General features: G+C 37.1%; 2 protein-coding genes across 2 annotated transcripts; both read left to right on the forward strand.

The window, feature by feature from the left end:
* Positions 1-1,131: 1,131 nt before the first annotated feature.
* Positions 1,132-2,091, forward strand: LOC127666084 (olfactory receptor Olfr180). Its single transcript, XM_052158805.1, has one exon. The coding sequence runs from the start codon at positions 1,132-1,134 to the stop codon at positions 2,089-2,091; it is 960 nt and encodes a 319-aa protein (XP_052014765.1).
* A 9,583-nt stretch (positions 2,092-11,674) lies between these two features.
* LOC127666088 (olfactory receptor Olfr180-like) lies at positions 11,675-12,634 on the forward strand. Its single transcript, XM_052158808.1, has one exon. It carries the CDS (start codon positions 11,675-11,677, stop codon positions 12,632-12,634), a length of 960 nt encoding a protein of 319 aa, XP_052014768.1.
* Positions 12,635-23,518: the final 10,884 nt, after the last annotated feature.

The following is a 23,518-nucleotide window of genomic DNA, read 5'->3' on the forward strand; positions in this document are numbered from 1 at the left end:
CCTAGAAGAAAAATGATAATAACTAAAAATATATGCTATTTATAGATTTAAGGATTTCAGTGTTATATTGGCCAAATTAAATTAAAACACAATGAGTTTGGGTGGCTATTGAATTCTATCATATAAGTTAGGAAGAAAATAGTTTAAAGTTTAAATACTCATATAATTGTAAAACCTATAGTGAACTCAATAAGAGGAAAATATTGCTTCCAATATTGTGACAATATTGGAAACTACACAGCAGTATTTACCATATACATTTCAGTGTGTACACTGTGTGTAGATACTTTGTTACGAAGACACAAAATAAAGAACACTTCAAGTACACTGAAAATCAGACAGAAAATATTAGGAAACAGGGATGATTAAGAGTAGAAATATTTCTGTGAATACTTGTCAGACAGGGTAGAGTAAGATCCAAAATATGTTAAAATCAATAAAGAAATAATTTCAAGAGAAAATGATCATATTATACAATCCTATCCAGTGTCTTGTGGTTGCGAAGCCCTGGATATCCTGGAACATGCTCTGTAGGCCAGGATGATCCCAAACTCTGAGATCCAATACCTCTGCTTCTCAAGTCCTGGTATTAAAGGCCAACGTCATGATGCCATCTACAATTTTACCCACTCTTAAAAAATTAAATAAACCTTCATTTAAAATAGCCCATAGTGATATTAGCTGGAAAATGTAAGACAAAACATTTCGAACCCATTCTAATTCTATGAAGATTTATAAATTAGCCATTAAAATATGTACAGGGCAATTTGTTTTTCAATATTTTATTCACCATAGAATAAACAATTTTTGGAAAATAAGATACTACAATAACAGAGATTCAATATGCAAAAATATAAAATCACTGATAATGGCTATAAATTATATAGAACTATAGAATAATCCATAAGAAGCATCTAAGAGTTAGCTCAACAGACATCACAAGACAATATGCAGTATCGAACCTAAGTGTGATTTCTTCTCATATTGCATAATGTACCATGACGTATTTCTGGAGACAGCTTAGGTAAATAAAATAGAACCTCACCTGTGCAGTGTAACTAGAGAGGGAGAATAAGACATGTACCACCTGCAATATCACATTTCTTAACAAACTTTTGTCTCAGCAGAGAAATGGGAATGGAGAAGGCAAATCATTCTTTGACTACACAATTCATCCTGGTGGGATTCTCAGATCACCCAGACTTGAAGACCCTTCTGTTCTTACTGTTCTCTGCTATCTATGTAGTCACCATGGTGGGAAACCTTGGGCTGGTGGCCTTGATCTACATGGAACCTCGTCTCCACACACCCATGTACATCTTTCTGGGCAACCTGGCTCTGATGGACTCTTGCTGCTCCTGTGCCATCACTCCCAAGATGCTAGAGAACTTCTTTTCTGTGGACAGAAGGATTTCTCTCTATGAATGCATGGCACAGTTTTATTTTCTCTGTCTTGCTGAAACTGCAGACTGCTTTCTTTTAGCAGCGATGGCCTATGACCGCTATGTGGCCATATGCAACCCACTGCAGTACTACACCATGATGTCCAAAAAGCTCTCCATTCAGATGAGTATAGGCACATTCATAGCCAGTAACCTGCATTCCATGATTCATGTAGGATGTCTCTTAAGATTAACATTCTGTAAATCAAATCGCATTGATCATTTCTTCTGTGATATTCTTCCTTTATATAGACTCTCCTGTACAGACCCATTTATCAATGAACTAATGATATATATTTTTTCAATGCCAATTCAAGTCTTTACCATCACCACGGTCTTGGTCTCTTACTTCTGCATTCTTTTCACTATTTTCAAGATGAAATCCAAGGATGGGAGAGGAAAAGCACTTTCTACTTGTGCATCCCATTTTTTTTCTGTGTCAATATTCTATATCTGCCTTCTCATGTATATTAGACCATTTGATGAAGGTAATAAAGACATACCAGTGGCTGTGTTTTATACAATAATAATTCCTTTGTTAAACCCTTTTATTTACAGCCTAAGAAATAAAGAGGTAACAAATGCTGTTAATAAAGTTATGAGGATGTATAGCATTTTTAAAAAATCTTCCCCTTCTACAGCTCAATAATTTCAGTTCATTAGAATTATTTTATTAATATTAAATAAAGAAAATAAACATGTGGTTTATATAAAGTATTAGTCTTTAAATAATGGGTATGTTTGTTAAATATGCATACATATCCAATTTCAAAAGAATTTGTCAACTATGATCTGCACTATATAGACAGATAAAATGTAATTGTTGCCTCTAATGTCATTATTCTCATGAGAGTCTCCTAATACTGTAATTTCCAATTCAATAAGCTATTATAATCCCAAAAAGAAACAGTTAAATGGGTATGATTCCTCTTTGCTTAATATTATTTAGCTAATGGGAGAAATTTTGTGGTTTTTTTTTCGAGAATGTACCAAACCTAAAATTGTCAAGCATTAAATGACTTCTTTTGTTCCAGAAATTCTTCCTTCTCTTCCTTCCTCCCTTTTATAAAGCAAATATGGTAGAAGAGAAAACTTTATCTGTAACACTAATTCCTTGTGTCCTATATACTTAATATAAAAAGTATTAGTGTCTTGCACTCATTTTAATATATATATATATATATATGTATGTGTGTGTGTGTGTGTGTGTGTGTGTGTGTGTTTAATTTTATTTTTTCAGCTTATATTAGAGTAACAGATACTCAAGCTGGAAAATTTTAATTTGGTCCAGTCTTTCTGATACACTTCCAATAGATTTTGACACATCTCATGTTCTTGTATATGAAGATTCTAGGTTATATATAGTTACTACCCTCAGAATAAAATTAGTAAAAATGTTCAAGGAAGTTATAAAAGTTTCTCCATTATATTTCCTTATTCATTAGTTAAAAAATGAAAAATAAATAAATGACACACAAAAATATACACATTTAAGTCCTATATTTTACTCGTCTTATGTGTATCAACCTTATATATTGACTTTTATGATTTGTAAAATAACACTGCAAATGTTCCATGTCACTGTGTAGTAATATTTTTCATTCATTCCTTTGTCCTTATATAGTCATATTTCAAACTATATGATTTAAATTTTGTTTTTCAAATGCTTCATTTTATTTCATTATTAACTAGCATATATAGGTATGTATGTCTCATGTATATATTTCTGATGCTTGGGATGCTCACTGATGCAGATACCCAAGAAGAAGGCAACACTTTTCTGGAGATGAAAGCATAACCAGCTGTGAGACATCTGGCAGGGATTCTGGAACCAAAATGAGATCCTCTGGAAGAGCCACATGGACTTTTAGCCACTAAGCCATCTACAAATGCTTATTTGTAGGAAGTATAAATTGCTATTATATTATAACTATGCATGTTGCATTGAGTATATATTTAGCTTTCCTCTTTGATCAAGCCAAAAAGCCCTGTAAATATATCAGCTAGCATAAACATTAACAATGACTTCTGTTACTGAACCAGATCTGCTGATTTCTGTCAAAACAACTCAATCTTAAATTAGCCAACTGTATCACTGCATATTATCTACAATACAATTTTACTCAATTTAAAATATTCCTGTTGGGTTGGGGTTATGATTGCACTGTTGCCTTATTTTTCTGTTGTAGTGCCCATGTACCACTTGTCAGGAGTTTTCTTTCCACTTCCAGATTTGTGCTGCCCATCTGGCTAGTCAGACTATCTTTAGTCCATCTAGGAAACCAAAGAGCTCATTCAGCTTCAGTTCCCCCTCTGTTGTATTTCTTCTGTGTTCTCCTTTTAACAATAATATTTTAAATCCTTTCTTTTACTTTTTTGAGATCTTAATATAATAACATACCCCACTTTCCTTTCTTCTGTCCAAGCTCTCCCATAAAACCATTCCTTGCTTTTTGATATCCATGACTTTTTTCATTAATTGTTACTACACACACACACACACACACACACACACACACACATTCCGAAACACCTAACTTCAACTTGTTCAGTCTATATAAGGTTACCTGCATGTATGTATGCTTTTCAGGGCTGACCAACTGGTACCAGATATGTAATTGATTGCTCTTCCCTATAACTCTATTTCTCACATTCTCATCATTCTTTAATTGCTTGTAGTCCTTCGTGTATTTTGAGGCCATCTAGACTTTCTCTCATTCATTTTAACTTCATTGGTAATGACATTAGGTTGTGAGGAAACAATTTAATAGTATAGAGTTTGGTGTATACTTCATCAAAGCTCCCTAAAGTGAGTATCTTACACTATCATGGCATTTTTTTTATTTTATTATATATTTTTATTTTCTATATTCTTTGTTTACATTCCAAATGATTTCTTATTAGTAAGATATTTATATTAATAGAATACAATAGTATTGTATATAGCTGTAGACTTCACTTTTGATTTTATACTCATTCCGTTAATGTTATACTTCTTCCCAAAATCCAGTTTAGGATGCCAACTTATCTTTAGTTGTCAACTCTGTTTACTTTCCTATAAAATGTGACAGTTTAGACTATCCATGTTATTCATGGCCACACTTGAGAACTCTGCCCTCATATTTTATATCATTCTGATTTTGGCATGTCACATTTTTCTATCATTGGATTTATATTTTGGAGAAGAATATCACAGAATTTACATCTGCTTATACTATTTTGCATCAACATCACTTATTGCTTTTGTTAATAGCTTAGCTTGTTGGTCTAAGGCATGCTTGGTTTCAGAAATGGAAAGTTATCTCCTTTCCATACAATTTATTGGAAAGTAAAACAAACAGGTGTAAATGAAATTTAAAGAGAAAGGACTTACATGACTTATTACACTGAGGGAGGAAGATCATAAATTTATGGAAATATTTAAATATCAAATCAGTAATAAAGAAAAGTGCTTGAGAGAATGATAATGCCCTGTGAGACACCCACAGCACATTCTGGCATGTCTGTGGAGGTGTCCGTGTCTATACAGGTGTGGCACTCCAAGGACAGAGACAAATGGATTCTGCAGAAAGTCATATGAGAACAAGAGCAAACATCAGAAAGATTTGTAACAGAAATTAAGATACTGACATCAAGTACCAAAGAATATAGTAGGAAGGGCACTCCCCCTCCCTCCCTCAACCCTTACCTTCAGTTGGGTCTTATGCAAAGGGGAAAGGAAAGTCTCTGTCAGAAACAGAAACTGCAGCTTGTAAAATAGTATATGAGATACCTGCAATTTTGTTCTGCATCAAGAAGGCATGGAGGAGAGGATTCTCTGACTTGCTAGCTTGCTCACTGGTGCTATGGTGGGTTTTTTACTGACAAATTTCAGTGTGCCAATGTTCCTTATTATCACCTTATATCAAGGTATGGGATCACACACAGTATCAGTGTTATGTCAGGAATCCAATGGCAACTTAAATGAATAATAAGATCACAGGTCTATGCAATAGGAGATGGGTCTCTGACACAGAAGAAAGTGGAGGATGTTTCTATTTGGAAAGGATGGCTCAACTTCTGAGATGAGTGAACTCAACTATATGTGGTAAGGAGAGGAGCCCGAGACAGAAACCAGCATTACTCCACAACCAGGACCACTTGGTCCCTGTGACCTGCATCATCAGTGAGGCTTGCTTTGATTTTTATCACTCAGCACACAGAGCCCTAGAAATGTGGGTAAGAAAGCATGTGCTCTCCAAGCATCCCCACATGTGTGTGCTGACCAAATGCTACAGGTGTGAAGGATTATCAAAGGGGTTCTTCCTGTCTTCGCTGGCTGGAATGGATGTGAGGTTGCTTCTATTCTCACTGCACTACCAGACTCATATTTGAAATCACAAGTTCATCCTCATTGCAGTTGTTGTTGTGGGTCAAGGGCAAGGCAGGTAAGGAAAAGTGAGCTCGGCCTCTATACAGTCATCTTTGATTAACATGTCTGGATCAAAGAAGCAGTAACTTATGACATTCCTCCTCAGAGTAAATTTTAAAACAAGAATTTTGAGGTGAAATATCAAAGTATCTCATACTCTATACCCCTAAAATGAAGAAGGTATTAGTCACTCTTTTTAATTTTTAAAAATTTACTGTGCATTCTTTTTTTGTTTTCCCTTACTGCTACTTTGAAATCTTCATCCCACAATCTTTCCTGTCCTTACCTTTCTTTATATCCCCTTTTTATTTTTGTATCATGTTATTCATTTTTAACTTTAATGCTTATCCTCTCTTACCTGTGTTCTTTTGCTTTTGATCCTTTCTGAGGGTACAGTTTCTATTTTCATTTGTTTCTTGGGCATATTTGAATACATGTCTTTGTTGTATATTGTTACTCATATCAATTTTATCCTTTCTGAATGGAAGGGAGGACTGGTGGTGAGAGAAGTCTGCTTGATAAAAAGTCACCATGAGGCCCTGGGATGGTTGGAATAAAGATATCCGACCTCCTGTCCTGCCCCTGTGGCAGGCATTGTTATTTTGAGTGAATATGTGATAGAGAGATGGGAAGCATGGAGATCATGCTGGAGAGTTGGGGGAGAAAGTGAAGCCTGGGTAGTTTGTGCCCTGTGGAGAGAGGTGGAAAGAAGAGCAACATGTGGATATAAGGAGCTTGAGCAAACATCTAAGGCCATAGTGATGTCCAGGCCTGGCCTGCCACCAAACACCATATCTGAGTTCATTGCCCTCCTGCAATCAGAGTCTCTAACGATTCCTGTGGTCCATGTTGCCACAAAAGCCATCTAAATGTAAGTGATCTGGGCTGCTGCTTAAGACCAAGTTGCTATCCAGAGGCTGCACAGATGCCAAGGGCTAACCTGATTGGAGTAGCCTGAATATGAGGGCATGGTGACATCCAGATCTATGCTGCTCTCAGAGGCCATGTTTACATCTGTGGTGCTATCACACCCAGTGTCTGTGTTGACATCTGAGTTCCATGTTACCAACAATGGCCATGCAGATATTCCCCTTCTGGGCTGCCACCTAAGGTCATCCTGATTTCTAAGCACTGTGCTGAGCTAGCTTAACCCCTTGCTTACTGGCCCTAAAGAGGTGAGTAGAGGAGAGCAGATCCTACCCCTCACCATCTGAGACACTCAAAACTGGAGCTGACCCATGGCTCCAGCCACATATGTAGCAGAGAATGGCATTGTCTGGCATCAGTAGGAGGAGAGGCCCTTGATCCTGTGAAGGCCCAATTCCCTAGTGTAGAGGAATGAAAGGGCAGTGAGGTGAGAGTGGGTGGGTGGGAGGAGGAGCACCCTCAGAGAAGACGGGGAAGAGGAGATGGGATAGGGGACTTGCAGAGGGGAAACCAGGAAAGGGGCTAACATTTGAAATGTAAATACATAAGATATTTAATTTGAAAAAAAGAAAAATATTTATATCACAAAGATTTCAATCACTTTAAACTAGAAAAGTAGTAATAGATGCAAAAACTTCATATGAAGATCAAAAAGTATATAGATGGCATTTAAGATTAAATATTCTCATTTGTGTCTACTAGAAGAAAGAGAAACAATGTATATATCCCTATTGATGGATATTTAAGAATGAATGATAAAAGACAAAGTCATGGTGTGGTGTCTGCCCATAGGATGGATCCCAAGTTGGGTTAGTTACTAAATTGTCATTTTCTTCTGTCTCTATTCCATTTTTCTCCCCACATATCTTTTAGACAGGAACAATTTCATGTCAAAAATTTTGAATGTAGGTTGGTGTCTCTATCCCTCAACTGGGTTACAGTCTATCTACTGGAATTGGTCTCTTCTGGTTCCATCTCCCCACTGTTGGGCATTGAAGCTAAGGCCATCCCCCATTGGATACTGGGAGACTGTCATGTCACAGGTCTCTGGGAATATCTAGAGGTTCTGCCTCCCCACCCCAGTGCCCTGCAGCTCCATAATTTCATTCATTTCCCCAGCCCTCTGGTCTTCTCTCCTGGACCCACCCCCACAATACCTGTTCCTGTCCCCTTTTCCCCTCACCCTCCCATCTCCCACCCAGGTACCTCTCTCCCTCTACTTCCCATGAGTATTTTTGTTCCCCCTTCTAAACCAGGTTTGATCCTGCACCAAATCTTAACACTATTACTGATGCTATGCTATGCTATGCTATGCTATGCTATGCTATGCTATGCTATGCTATGCTTACAAACAGGAGGCTAGCATGGCTGTCCTCTGAGAGGCACTATCAATAGCTGATTGAGACAGATGTAGATACTTATATACAACCATTGGACTGAGGTGTGTTGGGGTATGCAGGACTTGCTGTTGTGGGAGTATTGGGTTCAGATGGTGCCATATTGCCTTGATTTCTGTTAGCAACATTCCTGTGTTTGCCTTTTGCCATCTGGTTATGTCAGGTGTTAGTTGGTCCTGCTGTCACTGGCTGGTACTTGTCCCTCCTGTGTGCCTGTAAGCCTATCTCAGCACCCCTGGGTGACCAGTTTATTCCATGGCACAGATTGCTGTGGGGCTGCCCAGGTCCTGCGTGTAGGTGGGGCCCTGGCAGACCAAGTCCCAAGTGACCTTACACTTGGGTGTTCTCTGTGTTCCTGGCTGTAACAGCCCACTCAGTTGCAGGAGTGAAGGTGATGACCTCACCTCTAATTGTGAGACTCCCTGCAGAGCAGATACCCCCTTAGCAGACTAGGTGAACTGATGGCCCCTATGAAAGATTAGGGAAAGGATTGAAGGAGCTGAAAGGAATGAAAACCACAAAGGAAGATCAACAGTGTAAGCTAACCCAGGAGCTCCCAGAGACTAACCCACCAACAAGGGTCTATGGCCCTTGACTCATATGTAGCAAAGGATTTCCTTATCTGGCCTCAATGGGAGAATATGCACCTAATCCTGTAAAGACATGATTCATCAGGAAAGGTGGATGTCCAGTGAATGGGAGCACACTCTCAGAAGCAAAGGAGAGAGATGATGGGTTAAGAAATCTAGGAGGGGGCATCAGGAGTGGGCAACATTTGGAATGTAAATGAATAAAATAATTTATAAAACCAAGATAATGACTGTGAAGATTAAAAATAGTGTCTTGGAGAGTAAATAGGATCCAAAACCATTTCTTGTACACAAAAATCCTATCAGTAGTATAGAAAGGATGAAAGAGGCGAGTCCAATAAATTTATAATCTTGGCATTCTTTATATTAACAATGGTAATAATGTCATAGATTCCATTTATCTACAGTCTCATGGAGCTGAACACAGGAACACAGCCTCAAAATGGCAGCTTAAAATTCTGTTTATTTCTCAACATATCAATGACACCAAAGGACATAATGTCAGAATTATTTCCAAAAAGAAATCTAGAGGATTTGGTCAGAGGCACTGTATAAATGAAAGAAAAAGGTGTGATTCTATTTGATTGCATCAGGTTTTGTTGTCTTATCCAGAAATCCAAATTTCTTTCCAAAGTTTTTTGTTACCAGGTGATCCATATTGTTTTTCTTTCCATTATCATTTCCATGTATGCAAGCTGGATGAGGCACAATTGATAAAATAGAGTAATCATAAAAATGACGTCAAAGCCAACTTTCTTGATGGACATTGGTTTATCTTCAAAATCTCATTTCTCTTATTTCTATTTAAGGTGTTTTGTTTATTTTAATAATGGTTTGGGAACCAGCTTTTCAGATTAAAGTCTCTGAAGAAATACCTACTGTCAATGCCAAGGAACTCCCTTTAGAACCGGTGTCTTGTTTTGCTTAACTTTGCCCTGAAGATAATGTAATAATTATCACTGCCTATGAGTCATGTGTCCTAGATTTTCATAAATTATTCCCCAATGGCTTAAACCTTCTGTAAAGATCACATGACTCTAATCAGTCATATAATGTGATGGTTAGTGAACTCATAGTATGTGGATGGATCTCAAATTCATTCCTCCAAATGAAGAATCAAATCTAAAGTAAGTGTATAATTTTACATTTTATCTACTTATGTTTGGTTTGCCTCTGAAATAAAGACATACTGAAAGAGAAAATGAAGCAGTAAATGGGTTATTCTGTCCATTCAGAGCACAAAAGCACAATCGTTTTGTGAGCAAATATACGGGCAAGCTATCAACAGCTCTGAAAAATAACTCTAGGGTGGATAGTAAAATTATTTTTTAGAATTGGTTTATAATTTATGTTTGGCACTAGAGAGGAGTTTTCACATACCACAATGAGGTTCAATTAGTATTTTCTAATACAATATTTTTAAAAATAAGTGACATTACCTTGGATTAATATGAACATGCCTACTTGATTTGCCTTTATATGTTGAATAAAAGCACTATTTTATAGTGCTAAAAAGGTTTTTTTCAAAATTACATACTTTGAAAGATATTGAGAAATGTCAATTATGAACAGCAATTTATTTTATTCATTTAATTATAAGACATCAGTGACACAATGCAAAAAGCTTTCTATGTTGTGGGAGTAAATAACAAAACAGTTTATCAAGTTCAGTCTAGACAACAAAAACTAAGGAAACAGTAATCACAGTGTCATTTTAAGGCAAGGCTGTAAAACTATGTAGGCTATTCTTTAAAAATTATTGATTTAAACTCTATTAAAGCCAGAAAATTCTAGCAATTCCTGAAAGAAAAAAATGATCATAACTATAAAAATATATGCTGTTTCTGGATTTAAATATTAACATGTTATATTGGTCAAACTAAAATCTTATAAGTTTGAGTGGGTATTGAATTCTCCTACATAAGTTAGGAAGAAAATTTAAAGTTTAAATAATCATATAAATTTAAAACCTTTATTGAGCCCAATATAGGAAAACATTGCTTCACCATGACAATATTGAAAAGTTCACAGCAGGTATTTAACATATACATTTCAATGTGTTCACTGTGTGCATTTTGTTACTAAGACACATGATAAAAAAAAAATGCCTACAGAACACTGACAACCAGACAGAAATATTAGGAAACAGGAAAGATTAAGAGTAGAGATATTTTTATGGAAATTTGTCAGATAAAGTAGACTAAGATCCAAAATATGCTGAAATCAGTAAAGGAATTGTTTTAAAAGGAAATGATCATATTATATAATCCTATGCAAACTATTTGGGAGGTCCAGGAGCCCTGGCTGTCCTGAAATGTGTTCTGAAGACCAGAATGGCCTAAAACTGCACTATCACCTCTGCTCCTCAAGTCCTGGTATTAAAGGCATGTTCCACTCTGTCAGAAACAATTTTACCCAGTCTTAAAAATTACTTTCACCTTCATTTAAAACAACCCACAGTAATATTAACTGAAATATGTACTTAAGAAAAAAATTCAAATTCATTCTAATTTTATCAGGTTTTATAAATTAGCCAATACATATTTATAGGACAATTTCTTTTTAAACATTTTATTGATCTTTTTGGAAAGTAGGCTACTATCAAAACAGAGTTTCATTATTGAAAAATTAAAAAAACATCATATACGTTGACCATAGATTTATATAGAGCTATACAATAATCTGTGTGAAACATTTAAGAGTTAGCTCAACAGATATCTCAAGACAATAACCATGTGCACAATCTGTGTGTGGTTTCCTCTCATATTAAAAACATACCAAGACATATTTCAAGAACAGCTAAGGTAAATGAAACAGAGGCATACCTGTTCATGCAACTAGAGGTAGAGAATAAAACATGTTCTGTCTTCAATATCACATTTCTTAACAAATTTTTTAAGCAGAAAAATGAGAATCGAGAGGACAAACCACTCTTTGACCACACAATTCGTCCTGGTGGGATTCTCAGATCACCCAGACTTGAAGACCCTTCTGTTCTTACTGTTCTCTGCTATCTATGTGGTCACCATGGTGGGGAATCTTGGGCTGGTGGCCTTGATCTACATGGAACCTCGTCTCCACACACCCATGTACATCTTTCTGGGCAACCTGGCTCTGATGGACTCTTGCTGCTCCTGTGCCATCACTCCCAAGATGCTAGAGAACTTCTTTTCTGTGGACAGAAGGATTTCTCTCTATGAATGCATGGCACAGTTTTATTTTCTCTGTCTTGCTGAAACTGCAGACTGCTTTCTTTTAGCAGCGATGGCCTATGACCGCTATGTGGCCATATGCAACCCACTGCAGTACCACACCATGATGTCCAAGAAGCTCTCCATTCAGATGAGCATAGGCACATTTATAGCCAGTAACCTGATTTCCATTCTTCATGTAGGGTGTCTCTTAAGGTTAACTTTCTGTAAATCAAATCGCATTGATCATTTCTTCTGTGATATTCTTCCTTTATATAGACTCTCCTGTACAGACCCATTTATCAATGAACTAATGATATATATTTTTTCAATGCCAATTCAAGTCTTTACCATCACCACGGTCTTGGTCTCTTACTTCTGCATTCTTTTCACTATTTTTAAGATGAAATCCAAGGATGGGAGAGGAAAAGCACTTTCTACTTGTGCATCCCATTTTTTTTCTGTGTCAATATTCTACATCTGCCTTCTCATGTATATTAGACCAGTTGATGAAGGTAATAAAGACATACCAGTGGCTGTGTTTTATACAATAATAATTCCTTTGTTAAACCCTTTTATTTACAGCCTGAGAAATACTGAAGTAGTAAATGCTGTTAATAAAGTTATGAAGATGAATAGCATTTTAAAAAAGTCTTCCACTTCTATAGTTCACTAATTTCAGTTCATTAGAATGGTCTTATTAATATTAAATAAAGAAAATAAACATGAGGTTCATATAAAGTATTAGTCTTGAATAACTATACTGTATTTACTGAACAGTATGCTAAGGCAATTCCCAAATTATTTGTTAATTATTCATCATAATTTTATAACTGAAATAAGTGTGTAAATTTAATAACTATCATGTCTAATTTTAATTACTCTCATTGGATTTTCCAATAGTATAGCTTCAGTAAATAAATATTACACTATAATTAGATGTTTAAATGTTAAAGCATATGCTTTGATTAAGATTGTGTAGTTAATTGAATAATTATGTGTGATTTTTTTTCAATATTCCAGACTTTTAAAATTTCCAGGCAAAAACTTGGTGGTTATCATTCAGAAATTCTTCTTCCTCTTCCCTTCTTTCTGTCATTATTTTCATTCTCTTTAAAGAATTTAAAGCTTTACTTCCTTAACAAGGTACATGCTGAGGCTTCAAAAGAAGTACATCTAATACATAAAATCTGTTATATAATTATAAATGCTAGTCTTTAGAAAATTTAGTTTATATATATTATTAACATTTTAAGTATTATTTAATAATGAAATTATTAATACTTTGAAAATCAATACCACATATTCATATGCCTTAGCATTCTTTTTCAGATTAAGTACGTTTTCATGATTATTATTTGAATAGGATAAATTCAATTAAGATTAAGTACGTTTTCATGATTATTATTTGAATAGGATAAATTCTGTCTGGAAACTTTGTTCCTGAGAGTGTATGATTACTGAGTAAGATTACTCAGTACTTTCCAGTCCATTCCATGCCCTAGATGTAGAGAATCATGTCTAATGTATAAATCCTCAAAACAGAACCATACATTTTTCCAAAGTGGTGTTATAAGCTCCTTGTCTACATTTTCTCTCTTTATGCTGAAAAATAAAACAAACCACTAAGAGAAGTCCACACATTGTTATATCCTTTCTTATTAAATGATCATGTAATTATAGACCTTATGCCTCAATCTTCTTTTGACCACTCTCTAATTGTATTTAAGGCCTGCTTCCAAACAAGGAACCCGTACCTGTTTGGTACCATTGTTGGGCCAAGAACCAGTGGATATACAAGATCAAGGGATCTAAGGAAGAACTGATTACTATTATTTTATAAATTGATACAGTATTAAACAAAGTCCGAATGTCTTATTGTTGTACCATAGATTAATGCACCTCTCAATTCTAATAAAGAAACTTCTATTATCAATAGATGGTGATTAGCACAGAGATACCCAAACAGCCAAAGTATAAAGAATAAGAAACTGTAGAATTCTCAGCCCTAAACAAAACATCTATACTGCACCCTCTCCTTTCAAGAATCAGTGATTGTTGTAAAAGATGCAATAGAAAGACATCCTTAGTCATCAGAAAAATGCGGATCAAAAAACCTTAAGAGTCTACCTTATACAAAGCAGAATGGCTAAAACCAAAATGTCAAGGGACATCACATGCTGGGGAGGATGTAGAGAGAGGAGAACATGCCTGCATTGCTGGTGGGATTGTACAACCACTCTGTAAATTAGTCTGGCAGGTTCTCAGAAAATTGAAAATAGTTTTATCTGAAGAACTAAGCTACACTGTTCTTGGGCATATACCTAAAAGATACTCCACCATACCACAAGGATGCATGATCCACTTTGTTCATAGCAGCCTTATTTTTAATATGAAGAAACTGAAAGCAATCCAGATATCCCTCGACCCAAGAATGGATACAGAAAATGTGGCTCACCTATTAAAAACGAGGGCATCATAAATTCTGTAGGCAGATGGATAGAACTAGAAAATAGTATCCTGAGTGAGGTAACTCAGACCCAAAAGTGTATGCATAGTATATACTCACTAATAAGTGGATATTACCCAAAAATTATAGAATGCACATGATACACTGCACAGACCCAAAGAAATTCAACAAGAAGGGAGGCCCAAGTGAGGATGTTTCAGTCTCACTTAGGAAGTGGAACAAAATAGTCAGGAGAGGAAGAGGAAGGTAAAGAGGTAGGAGAGAGGAGGGGAATAGGAGATCAACATCATGTATGGGGAAAGACTTGGAGAGAGACTCAGAGGGCCAGGAGAATGAATGGAAATGAATGAATATGCAGCTACTGGGGGTGAGCAGGATTGTGTGGGGAATACCTAGGAAGTCCCGGAGGCCTGGGATGGAAGAGATTCCCAGGACTTAATGCAAGTGACCTTAACCAAAACACGAACATCTGGGATAGGGAACCTGAATAGAACGCCTCCAGTAACCAGACAGGATATCCCATGGAGGGATAGAAACATCAGCCCACCTACAAAATGTTCAACACAAAGTTGCTCATGTCTAAAAGAAATGCAGAGATGAAAATGGAGCACAATTTAAAGGAATAGCCAACCACTGTCAGGCCCAACTGGGGGTTCATTCCATGAGCAGGCAGCAATCTCTGACACTATTGCTGATGCTATACTGTGCTTGCAGACAGGAGCCTAGCATAGCTATCCTCTGAGAGGCTCTAGCCAGGAGCTGACTAAGACAGGCAGATACCTATAGCCAACCATTAGATGGAGGTCAGGGACCCCTATAGAAGGGTAAGGTAAACTATTGAAGGAACTGAAGTGGATGACAATCTCACAGAAAGACCAACAATGTCAATTAAGCTGGAACCTAGGGAGCTTGGAGAGACTAATCCCCCAACCAGAGCATAAACTGGCAGGATTGAGACCCTTGACATGTATGTAGCAGAGGGAGAGGATGCATCTAATTCTGTAGAGACCTGATGACCCAGGGTGGGGGGAATACAGAGTAGCCATGCCTTCATAGGCAAAGAGAAGAGAGAATGGGAGGAAGAACCCTGAGACTGGGGACCAGAAGAGGTGACAGAATTTGGGATAAAATAATTACAGTAACTCCAAGTGGATCAAGGACCTCCACATAAAACCAGACACACTGAAATTAATAGAAAAGAATCTGGGGAAGACCCTTGAGGACATGGGCACAGGGGGAAAGTTCCTGAACAGAATACCAATAGCTTATGCTCTAAGATCAAGAATTGACAAATGGGACCTCATAAAATTACAAAGTTTCTGTAAAGCAAAGGACACTTTCAAAAGGACAAAAGGGAAACCAACAAACTGGGAAAAGATCTTCACCAACCCTACATCCGACAGAGGGCTAATATCCATTATATACAAAGAACTCAAGAAGTTAGACTCCACGGAGCCAAATAACCCTATTAAAAATGGGGTACAGAGCTAAACAAAGAATTTTCACCTGAAGAACTTCGAATGGCTGAGAAGCACCTTAAGAAATGTTCAACATCATTAGCCATTAGGGAAACACAAATCAAAACAACACTGAGATTTCACCTCATACCAGTTAGAATGGCTAAGGTTAAAAACTCAGGAGACAGTAGGTGTTGAGAAAGAGGAACACTCCTCCACTGCTGCTGGGAATGCAAGTTGGTACAATCACTCTGGAAATCAGTCTGGCGATTCCTCAGAAAACTGAGCATGACACTTCTGGAAAACCCTGCTATACCATTCCTGGGCATATACCCAGAGAATTACCCAGCATGCAATAAGGACACATGCTCCACTATATTCATAGCAGCCTTATTTGTAATAGCCAGAAGCTGGAAAGAACCCAGATGTCCCTCAATGGAGGAATGGATACAGAAAATGTGGTATATTTACACAATGCAATACTACTCAGCAATTAAAAGCAATGAATTCATGAAATTCTTAGGCAAATGGTTGGAACTGGAAAAATATCATCCTAAGTGAGGTAACCCAATCACAAAAGAACACACATGGAATGCAGTCACTGATAAGTGTATATTAGCTCAGAAGCTCTGAATACCCAAGACACAATTAGCCTATCAAATGATTCCCAAGAAGAAGGAAGGAGAGGTCCCTTGTCCTGGAAAGGCTTAATCCAGCAATGTAGGGGAGTAGTACCAGAGTAACAGGACAGGGAGGAGGGAGGCGGTTGATTGGAGAATGTGCGGAGCAAAGAGGGCTATGGGACTTATGGGGAGGGGGAAACCTGGAAGGGGAAGATCATTTGGAATATAAACAAAGAATATAGAAAATAAAAAATATGCAATGGATAAATACAAGGAAATAGTATGCAACAGAATAACTGCACATATGAACTCCCAGGTTGTCAACACCAGCAAGTCATATTGATGCAAGTACACTCTGATGTGATAGAATAAGTAGAGTAATTAAATTCTATAATGCTTTTCCAAAATTTCCTAAAACAAATATATCATAGTAAAAACCAATGAACATAATAGTCAAAAGCCAATAAGCCAAAATTATGAGTGTTTTTGGTTAAGGTTCTTGGATGACAAGAAGAATCCAAAGCATTGTAGCTTTGTAGAAGTAGTCTGAATTGACAAATAAATAAAAATTAGCATCCTGATTTGCGTTGTGGACAAAATATAAAATTAATTCAAAAGCTGCTGGGTTCCAGAATAAAATTTATACTTAATAGTATATATTGGAAAAAGAAAAACATTATTTAAAAAAATAGTACAAATTGATGTTAGTTTAACATCTTAATTTTAATAAGCATCCCTTAATCATGTAGAATGGACACATTATAGGACCTTGGATGAAACGTATACTGAACTCTGGGTTATCTGTATATCTTCCACATAAATCCAATGTGATAAATAATAATAAATTTAATAAATGCTAGAAATGAGTCATATAGAAAAGAAAGGAAAAACATTAAGTAGAATAAGCTCCTTGATTTTCACATAACTACTAGTTACAGTCAACATAATTTAAACCAGAGAAGCCGAAGTAGCATCACAAATATAGGGTTGGAAGGAGGAATGTAAATAAGAATAATTAATGCATAATATAAAAATCAACATAAACAAATTAGGCAACATTACAAAAAATCTGAAGTAATGAAATATTTTTCAGTAAGTAAAAGTATAATATAATGCGTAAATATAATTTTAAAGCCAATAACCTTGAAATATGATAGAATTCAAACAAGTTAGTAACAGAAATTATTGTTAATGTAAGTCATTTACTATAAGATTTTCTATATTTTTACTATAAGATTTGATCAAAAAGCAAAGATAGGTGAATATCTGGCCCAATATATGTAGCTGAAACAGAAACTTAAACTACTTACAAGTAAAAGACACAGTAATAGGAAGGATATACATCCATTCATAAGAGTCCAGTGAAACAACACATATCAGGACACTATATGACTATGTAAAAATATGTAACAAATGACATTACTGCATGGTGATATAGAAAAACTTCAGTCTACTCTCCTTTTTAAAGTTAGTTCTTGCAGGGCAGTGGTGGCACATGCCTTTAATCATAGCACTTGAGAGGCAGAGGCAGGTGGATTTCTGAGTTCAAGGCCAGTGTGGTCTACAGAGTGAGTTCCAGGACAGCCAGGGAGGGCTACACAGAGAAACCCTGTCTCAAAACAAACAAACAAACAAACCAAAAGATATGTCTTAGAGGAACCCACCAGGAACCTGCCTGGAACCCTGAGGGCACAGGAATCCAGAGGTGTCTGCTGCTGGAGACCATCCTCTGCCAAAGGGCTCCCTACACAAATAGCATCAGAGGAGGAAGAGGCATCCAGAAGTGCATAAAGGGCTGTGATTGCACATAGGACTATCAATGCTGCTCAGAGGAACCTGCCTAGAACCCTCAGGTCACAGGAACCAAGGGGCTGCCTGGAACAGGAGTCTTCTGATTTCCCAGAGCTGCCCAGAGCTGATCCTGGGCCACAGAGCTACATATACAAATGCCACCAGAAAAGAACTGGTCTCCCAAGAGTGCCTAAACACCTGCGAGGACAGGTAAAACCACCTCTTCTCTTCAAATTTCTGGCCCAAGAGGGACCTGCTAAGAGCCATCGGGACACAGGAACCAAGAATCAGCCAGGGACAAGATACTTCTGGTTTCTGTCTGCACCCCAGAGCTGACTCTGTGCTACAGCTCTCCATACCTAAATTTCTCCCAGAGAGATCTGGTCTCCCAGGAATACTGACACACAGGCTTGCAAAGGGGACCAGACGCATCAGAAACAGCAATACCAGATAACTCCAGAGATAACCATATGGCAAAAGGCAAAAATGCCTAATAAAATTCTTGCCAACCTAATCCAAGAACACATCAAAACAATCATCCAACATGATCAAGTAGTCTTTGTCCCAGTGATGCAGGAATGGTTCAATATATGGAAATCCATCAATGTAATCCACAACATAAACAAACTCAAAATTCAGCATCCCTTCATGTTAAGTCTTGGAAAGATCAGGAATTCAAAGCCCATACCTAAACACAGTAAAAAGCAATATACAGCAAACAAGTAGCCAACATCAAACTAAATGGAGAGAAACTTGAAGAAATCCCATTAAAATCAGGGACTAGACAAGGCTTTCTTCTCTCTCCCTATCTATTCAATATAGTGCTTGAAGGTCTAGCTAGCTCAATTAGACAATAAAAGAAGGTCAAAAGGATACAAATTAGAAAGGAAGGATTCAAACTATCACTCTTTGAAGACAATATGATAATATATTTAAGTGACCCCAAAAACTCCACCAGAGAACTCTTACAACTTCAGCAAAGTTGAAGAAGATAACTGGATATGAAGTTAACTTAAACAAATCAGTAGCCTTCCTATACTTTAAGGATAAATAAGCTGAGAAAGAAATTATGGTACCAACACCATTCACAATAGTGACAATAGTATAAAGTAACTTGGTATGACTCTAACCAAACAAGCGAAAGATGTATATGACAAGAACGTCAAGTCTCTGAAGAAAGAAATCGAAAAAGACCTCAGAAGAGGGAAAGATCTTCCATGATCATGGATTGGCAGGATTAATATAGCAAAAACAGCCATCTTGCTGAAAGCAATCTACAGATTCAATGCAATCCCCATCAATATTCCAACTCAATTCTTCATAGAGTTAGAAAGAGCAATTCTCAAATTCATCTGGAATAACAAAAAAACCTAAAATAGTGAAAACTATTCTCATAAATAGAAGAACTTCTAGGGGAATCAGCATCTTGGACCTCAAGCTTTACTACAGAACAATAGTGAAAGAAACTGCATGGTTTTGGTACAATGACAGGCAGGTAGAGCAATGGAAAAGAATTGAAGACCAAGAAATGAAACCACACACTTATGTTCACTTTTGATAAAGGAGCTAAAACCATCTAGTAGATAAAAGATAGTCTTTTCAATTAATAATGCTTATCTTTTTGTACAAAGTTCAACTGCAAGCAGACCAACAACTTCCACATAAAACCAAATACAGTGAAACTAATAGAAAAGAAATTGGGGAAGAGCTTTGAGCTCATGGGCACAGGAGAAAATTTCCTGAACAGAACACCAATAGCTTATGCTCTAAGATCGTGAATTGACAAATGGGACCCCATAAAATTACAAAGCATCTGTAAGACAAAGAACACTAGCAATAGGACAAAATGGCAACCAACAAATTGGGAAAAGAACATTATCAACCCTGCATCCAATAGAGGGCTAATATCCAATATATACATAGAACTCAAGAACAAAATACCCAAAGGAATAGATACAGACACAAAGTGTGGAGCATAGACTAAGGAAAAGATCATCAAGAGACTGCCTCTCCTAGAGATCAATCCCATATACAGTTACAAAACCCAGACACTAGTGTGGATGCAAACTAGTGCTTGCTGACAGGTGCCTGATATAGCTGTCCCCTGGGAGGCTCTGCCAGTGCCTGACAAATACAGAGGGAGACGCTTTCAGTCAACAGGTGAACTGAGCACAGGGTCCCCAATGGAGTATCTAGAAAAAGAACCCAAGGAGCTGAAGGGGTCTGAAGTGCCATATGAGAAACAACAATTTGAACCACCCAGTATCCCCAGAGCTCCCAGGGAGTAAACCATCAACCAAAGAGTACACTTGGAGGGACCCATGGCTCCAGATACATATGCAGCAGAAGATGGTCTTGTTGGACATCAAACCCTTGGTACTGAGAAGACTAGATGCCCCAGGAGAGGGGAATGGCAGGACAGGGAAGCAGGAGTGGGTAGACTGGTGAGCAGAAGGAGGGGGGATGGGTTAGGGAGTTTTCGGCGAGGGGAGAGAACAGGGCAGGGGACAACATTTGAAATGTAAATAAAGAATATATTTAATAAAAAATTAAAAGAAGATTAAAAAAAAAAGACTCCGGAGAACCAAATAATGCTATCAAAAAAAAAAAAAAAAAAAAAAAGGGTTACCAAGCTAAATGAAGAATTCTCAACCGAGGAATAATAGATGGGTGAAAAACAGCTAAAGAAATGTTCAACATCCTTTGTCATCAGGGAAATGCAAATAAAAATAACCCTGAGATTCTACTTCACATCAGTCAGAATGGTTAAGATCAAAAGTCAGGTGACAACAGGTGTTGGTAAGGATGAGCAGAAAGAGGAACACTTCTACATTGCTGGTAGGATTGCAAGCTGGTACAACCACTCTCTGGAAATCAGTTTGGTGGTTCCTCAGAAAATTGGACTTAGTCCTACTGGAGGATCCAGCTATACCACTCTTGGGCATATACCCAGAGGATTCTCCAACCTGTAATAAGTTTAGATACTTTGGTCCTTCTTAGAAGGGGGATCACATTACCCGTGGCTTTCACTTAAAGAAATACAGGAGAACTTTGGTCAAAAGGCTGAGGACATAAAAGAGGAAACACAAAAATCTCTTAAAGAATTATAGGAAAACACAAACAAGCAAGTGAAGGAGCTAAGCAAAACCATCCAGGATATAAAAATCAGAAGCAGAAACAACTAAGAAAATTCAAAGGGAGAGAACTTTGGAGATAGAAAACCTTGAGAAGAAATCAGGGACCATAGATGCAAATATCAACAACAGAATACAAGAGATGGAAGAAAGAATCTCAGATGCCTAAGATACCATAAAAACCATTGACTCAACAGTCAAAGAAAATGCAAAATGCAAAAAGCTTGTCTCCCAGAACATCCAGGAAATCCAGGATAAAATGAGAAGAGCAAACCTAAGGATTATAGGTATAGATGAGAGTGAAGATTTACAACTTAAAGGGCCAGCAAACATCTTCAATAAAATTATGGAAGAAAACTTTCTCAACTTAAAAAGGGATGCCCATGAATATATAAGAAGCCTACAGAACTCCAAACAGACTAGACCTGAGCAGAAATACCTCCCATCACATAATAATCAAAACCCTAAATGCACTAAACAAAGAAAGAATATTAAGGCAGTAAGAGGAAAAAGGCCAAGTAACATATAAAGGAATACCTATCAGAATCACACCAGACTTCTCACCAGAGACCATGAAAGCGAGAAGATCCTGGGCAGATCTCATGCAGACTAAGAGAACACAAATGTCAGCCAAGAATACTATACCCAGCAAAATTCTCATTCACCATAGATGGAGAAACCAAGATATTCCATGACAAAACAAAATTTACACAATATCTTTCCACAAACCCAGCTCTGCAAAGAATAATAGGAAAACTCCAATACAAGGAGGGAAACTACACCCTGGAAAAGATAGTAACCTTCCTTCACCAAATCCAAAAGAAGGTAACCACTCAAATATAAAAATAACATCAAAAATGACATGAAGTAATAATCACTATTCCTTAATATCTCCTAACATCAATGGACTCAATTCCCTAATTAAAAGACATAGACTAACAGACTGGATAAGGAAACAGGACCCTACATTTTGCTGCATACAGGAGACACACCTCAGTGTTAAAGACAAGAAGTACCTTAGAGCAAAAGACTGGAAGACAATTTTACAAGCCAATGGTCTCAGGAAACGTGCGGCAGTACCCATTCTAATATCAGATAAAATTGACTTTCAACCTAAAGTCATCAAAAGAGACACAAAAGGACACTTCTTGCTGGTCAAAGGAAAAATCCACCAAGAAGAACTTTCAATTCTGAACATCTATGCGCCAAATGCAAGGGAATCCTCATTCGTAAAAGAAACTTTACTAAAACTCAAAACACACATTGCACCTAACACAATAATTGTGGGTGACTTCAACACTCCACTCTCCTCAATGAACCCATCAGGAAAACAGAAACTAAACAGGGACACAGTAAAACTAATTGAAGCTTTGGACCAATTGGATTTGATTAATATTTATAGAACATTTCACCCTAAAGCAAAAGAATATACCTTTTTCTCAGCACCTCATGGTACCTTCTCCAAAATCGACCATATAATTGGTCACAAGACAGACCTCAACAAATATAAGAAGATGGCACTAATCCCATGCCTCCTATAAGACCACTATGGAGTAAGAGTGGTTTTCAATAGCACCAAAAACAACAGAAAGCCCACATACACATGGAGGCTGAACAATACTCTACTCAATGATACATTGGCCAAGGAAGAAAAAAGAAAGAAATCAGAGACTTTTTAGAATTTAATGAAAATGAAGGCACAACATACCCAAATCTTTGTGACACAATGAAAGCAGTGCTAAGAGGAAAACTCATAGCCCTGAGTGCCTCAAAAAGAAAATGGAGAGAGCATACACTAGCAGCTTAACTACACACCTGAAAGCCCTGGAACAAAAAGAAGCCAGTTCACGAAGTAGAAGTAGAAGACAGGAAATCATCAAACTCAGGGCTGAAATCAGTCAAGTGGAAACAAAGAGAACCATACAAAGAATCAACAAAACCAGGAGCTGATTCTTTGAGAAAATCAACAAGATAGATAAACCCTTAGCCAGACTGACCAAAGGGCACAGAGAAAGTATCCAAATTAACAAAATTAGAAATGAAAAGTGGGATATAATAGCAGAAACTGAGGAAATCCAAAAAATC

This window comes from Apodemus sylvaticus, chromosome 15, assembly GCF_947179515.1.
Source record: "Apodemus sylvaticus chromosome 15, mApoSyl1.1, whole genome shotgun sequence".
In the NCBI taxonomy this organism is placed as follows: Eukaryota; Metazoa; Chordata; class Mammalia; order Rodentia; family Muridae; genus Apodemus; species Apodemus sylvaticus.

Bases quoted from the DNA above. Each gene is read 5' to 3' on its own strand.
- LOC127666084 (XM_052158805.1), top strand. From the start codon at position 1,132: ATGGGAATGGAGAAGGCAAATCATTCTTTGACTACACAATTCATCCTG.
- LOC127666088 (XM_052158808.1), top strand. From the start codon at position 11,675: ATGAGAATCGAGAGGACAAACCACTCTTTGACCACACAATTCGTCCTG.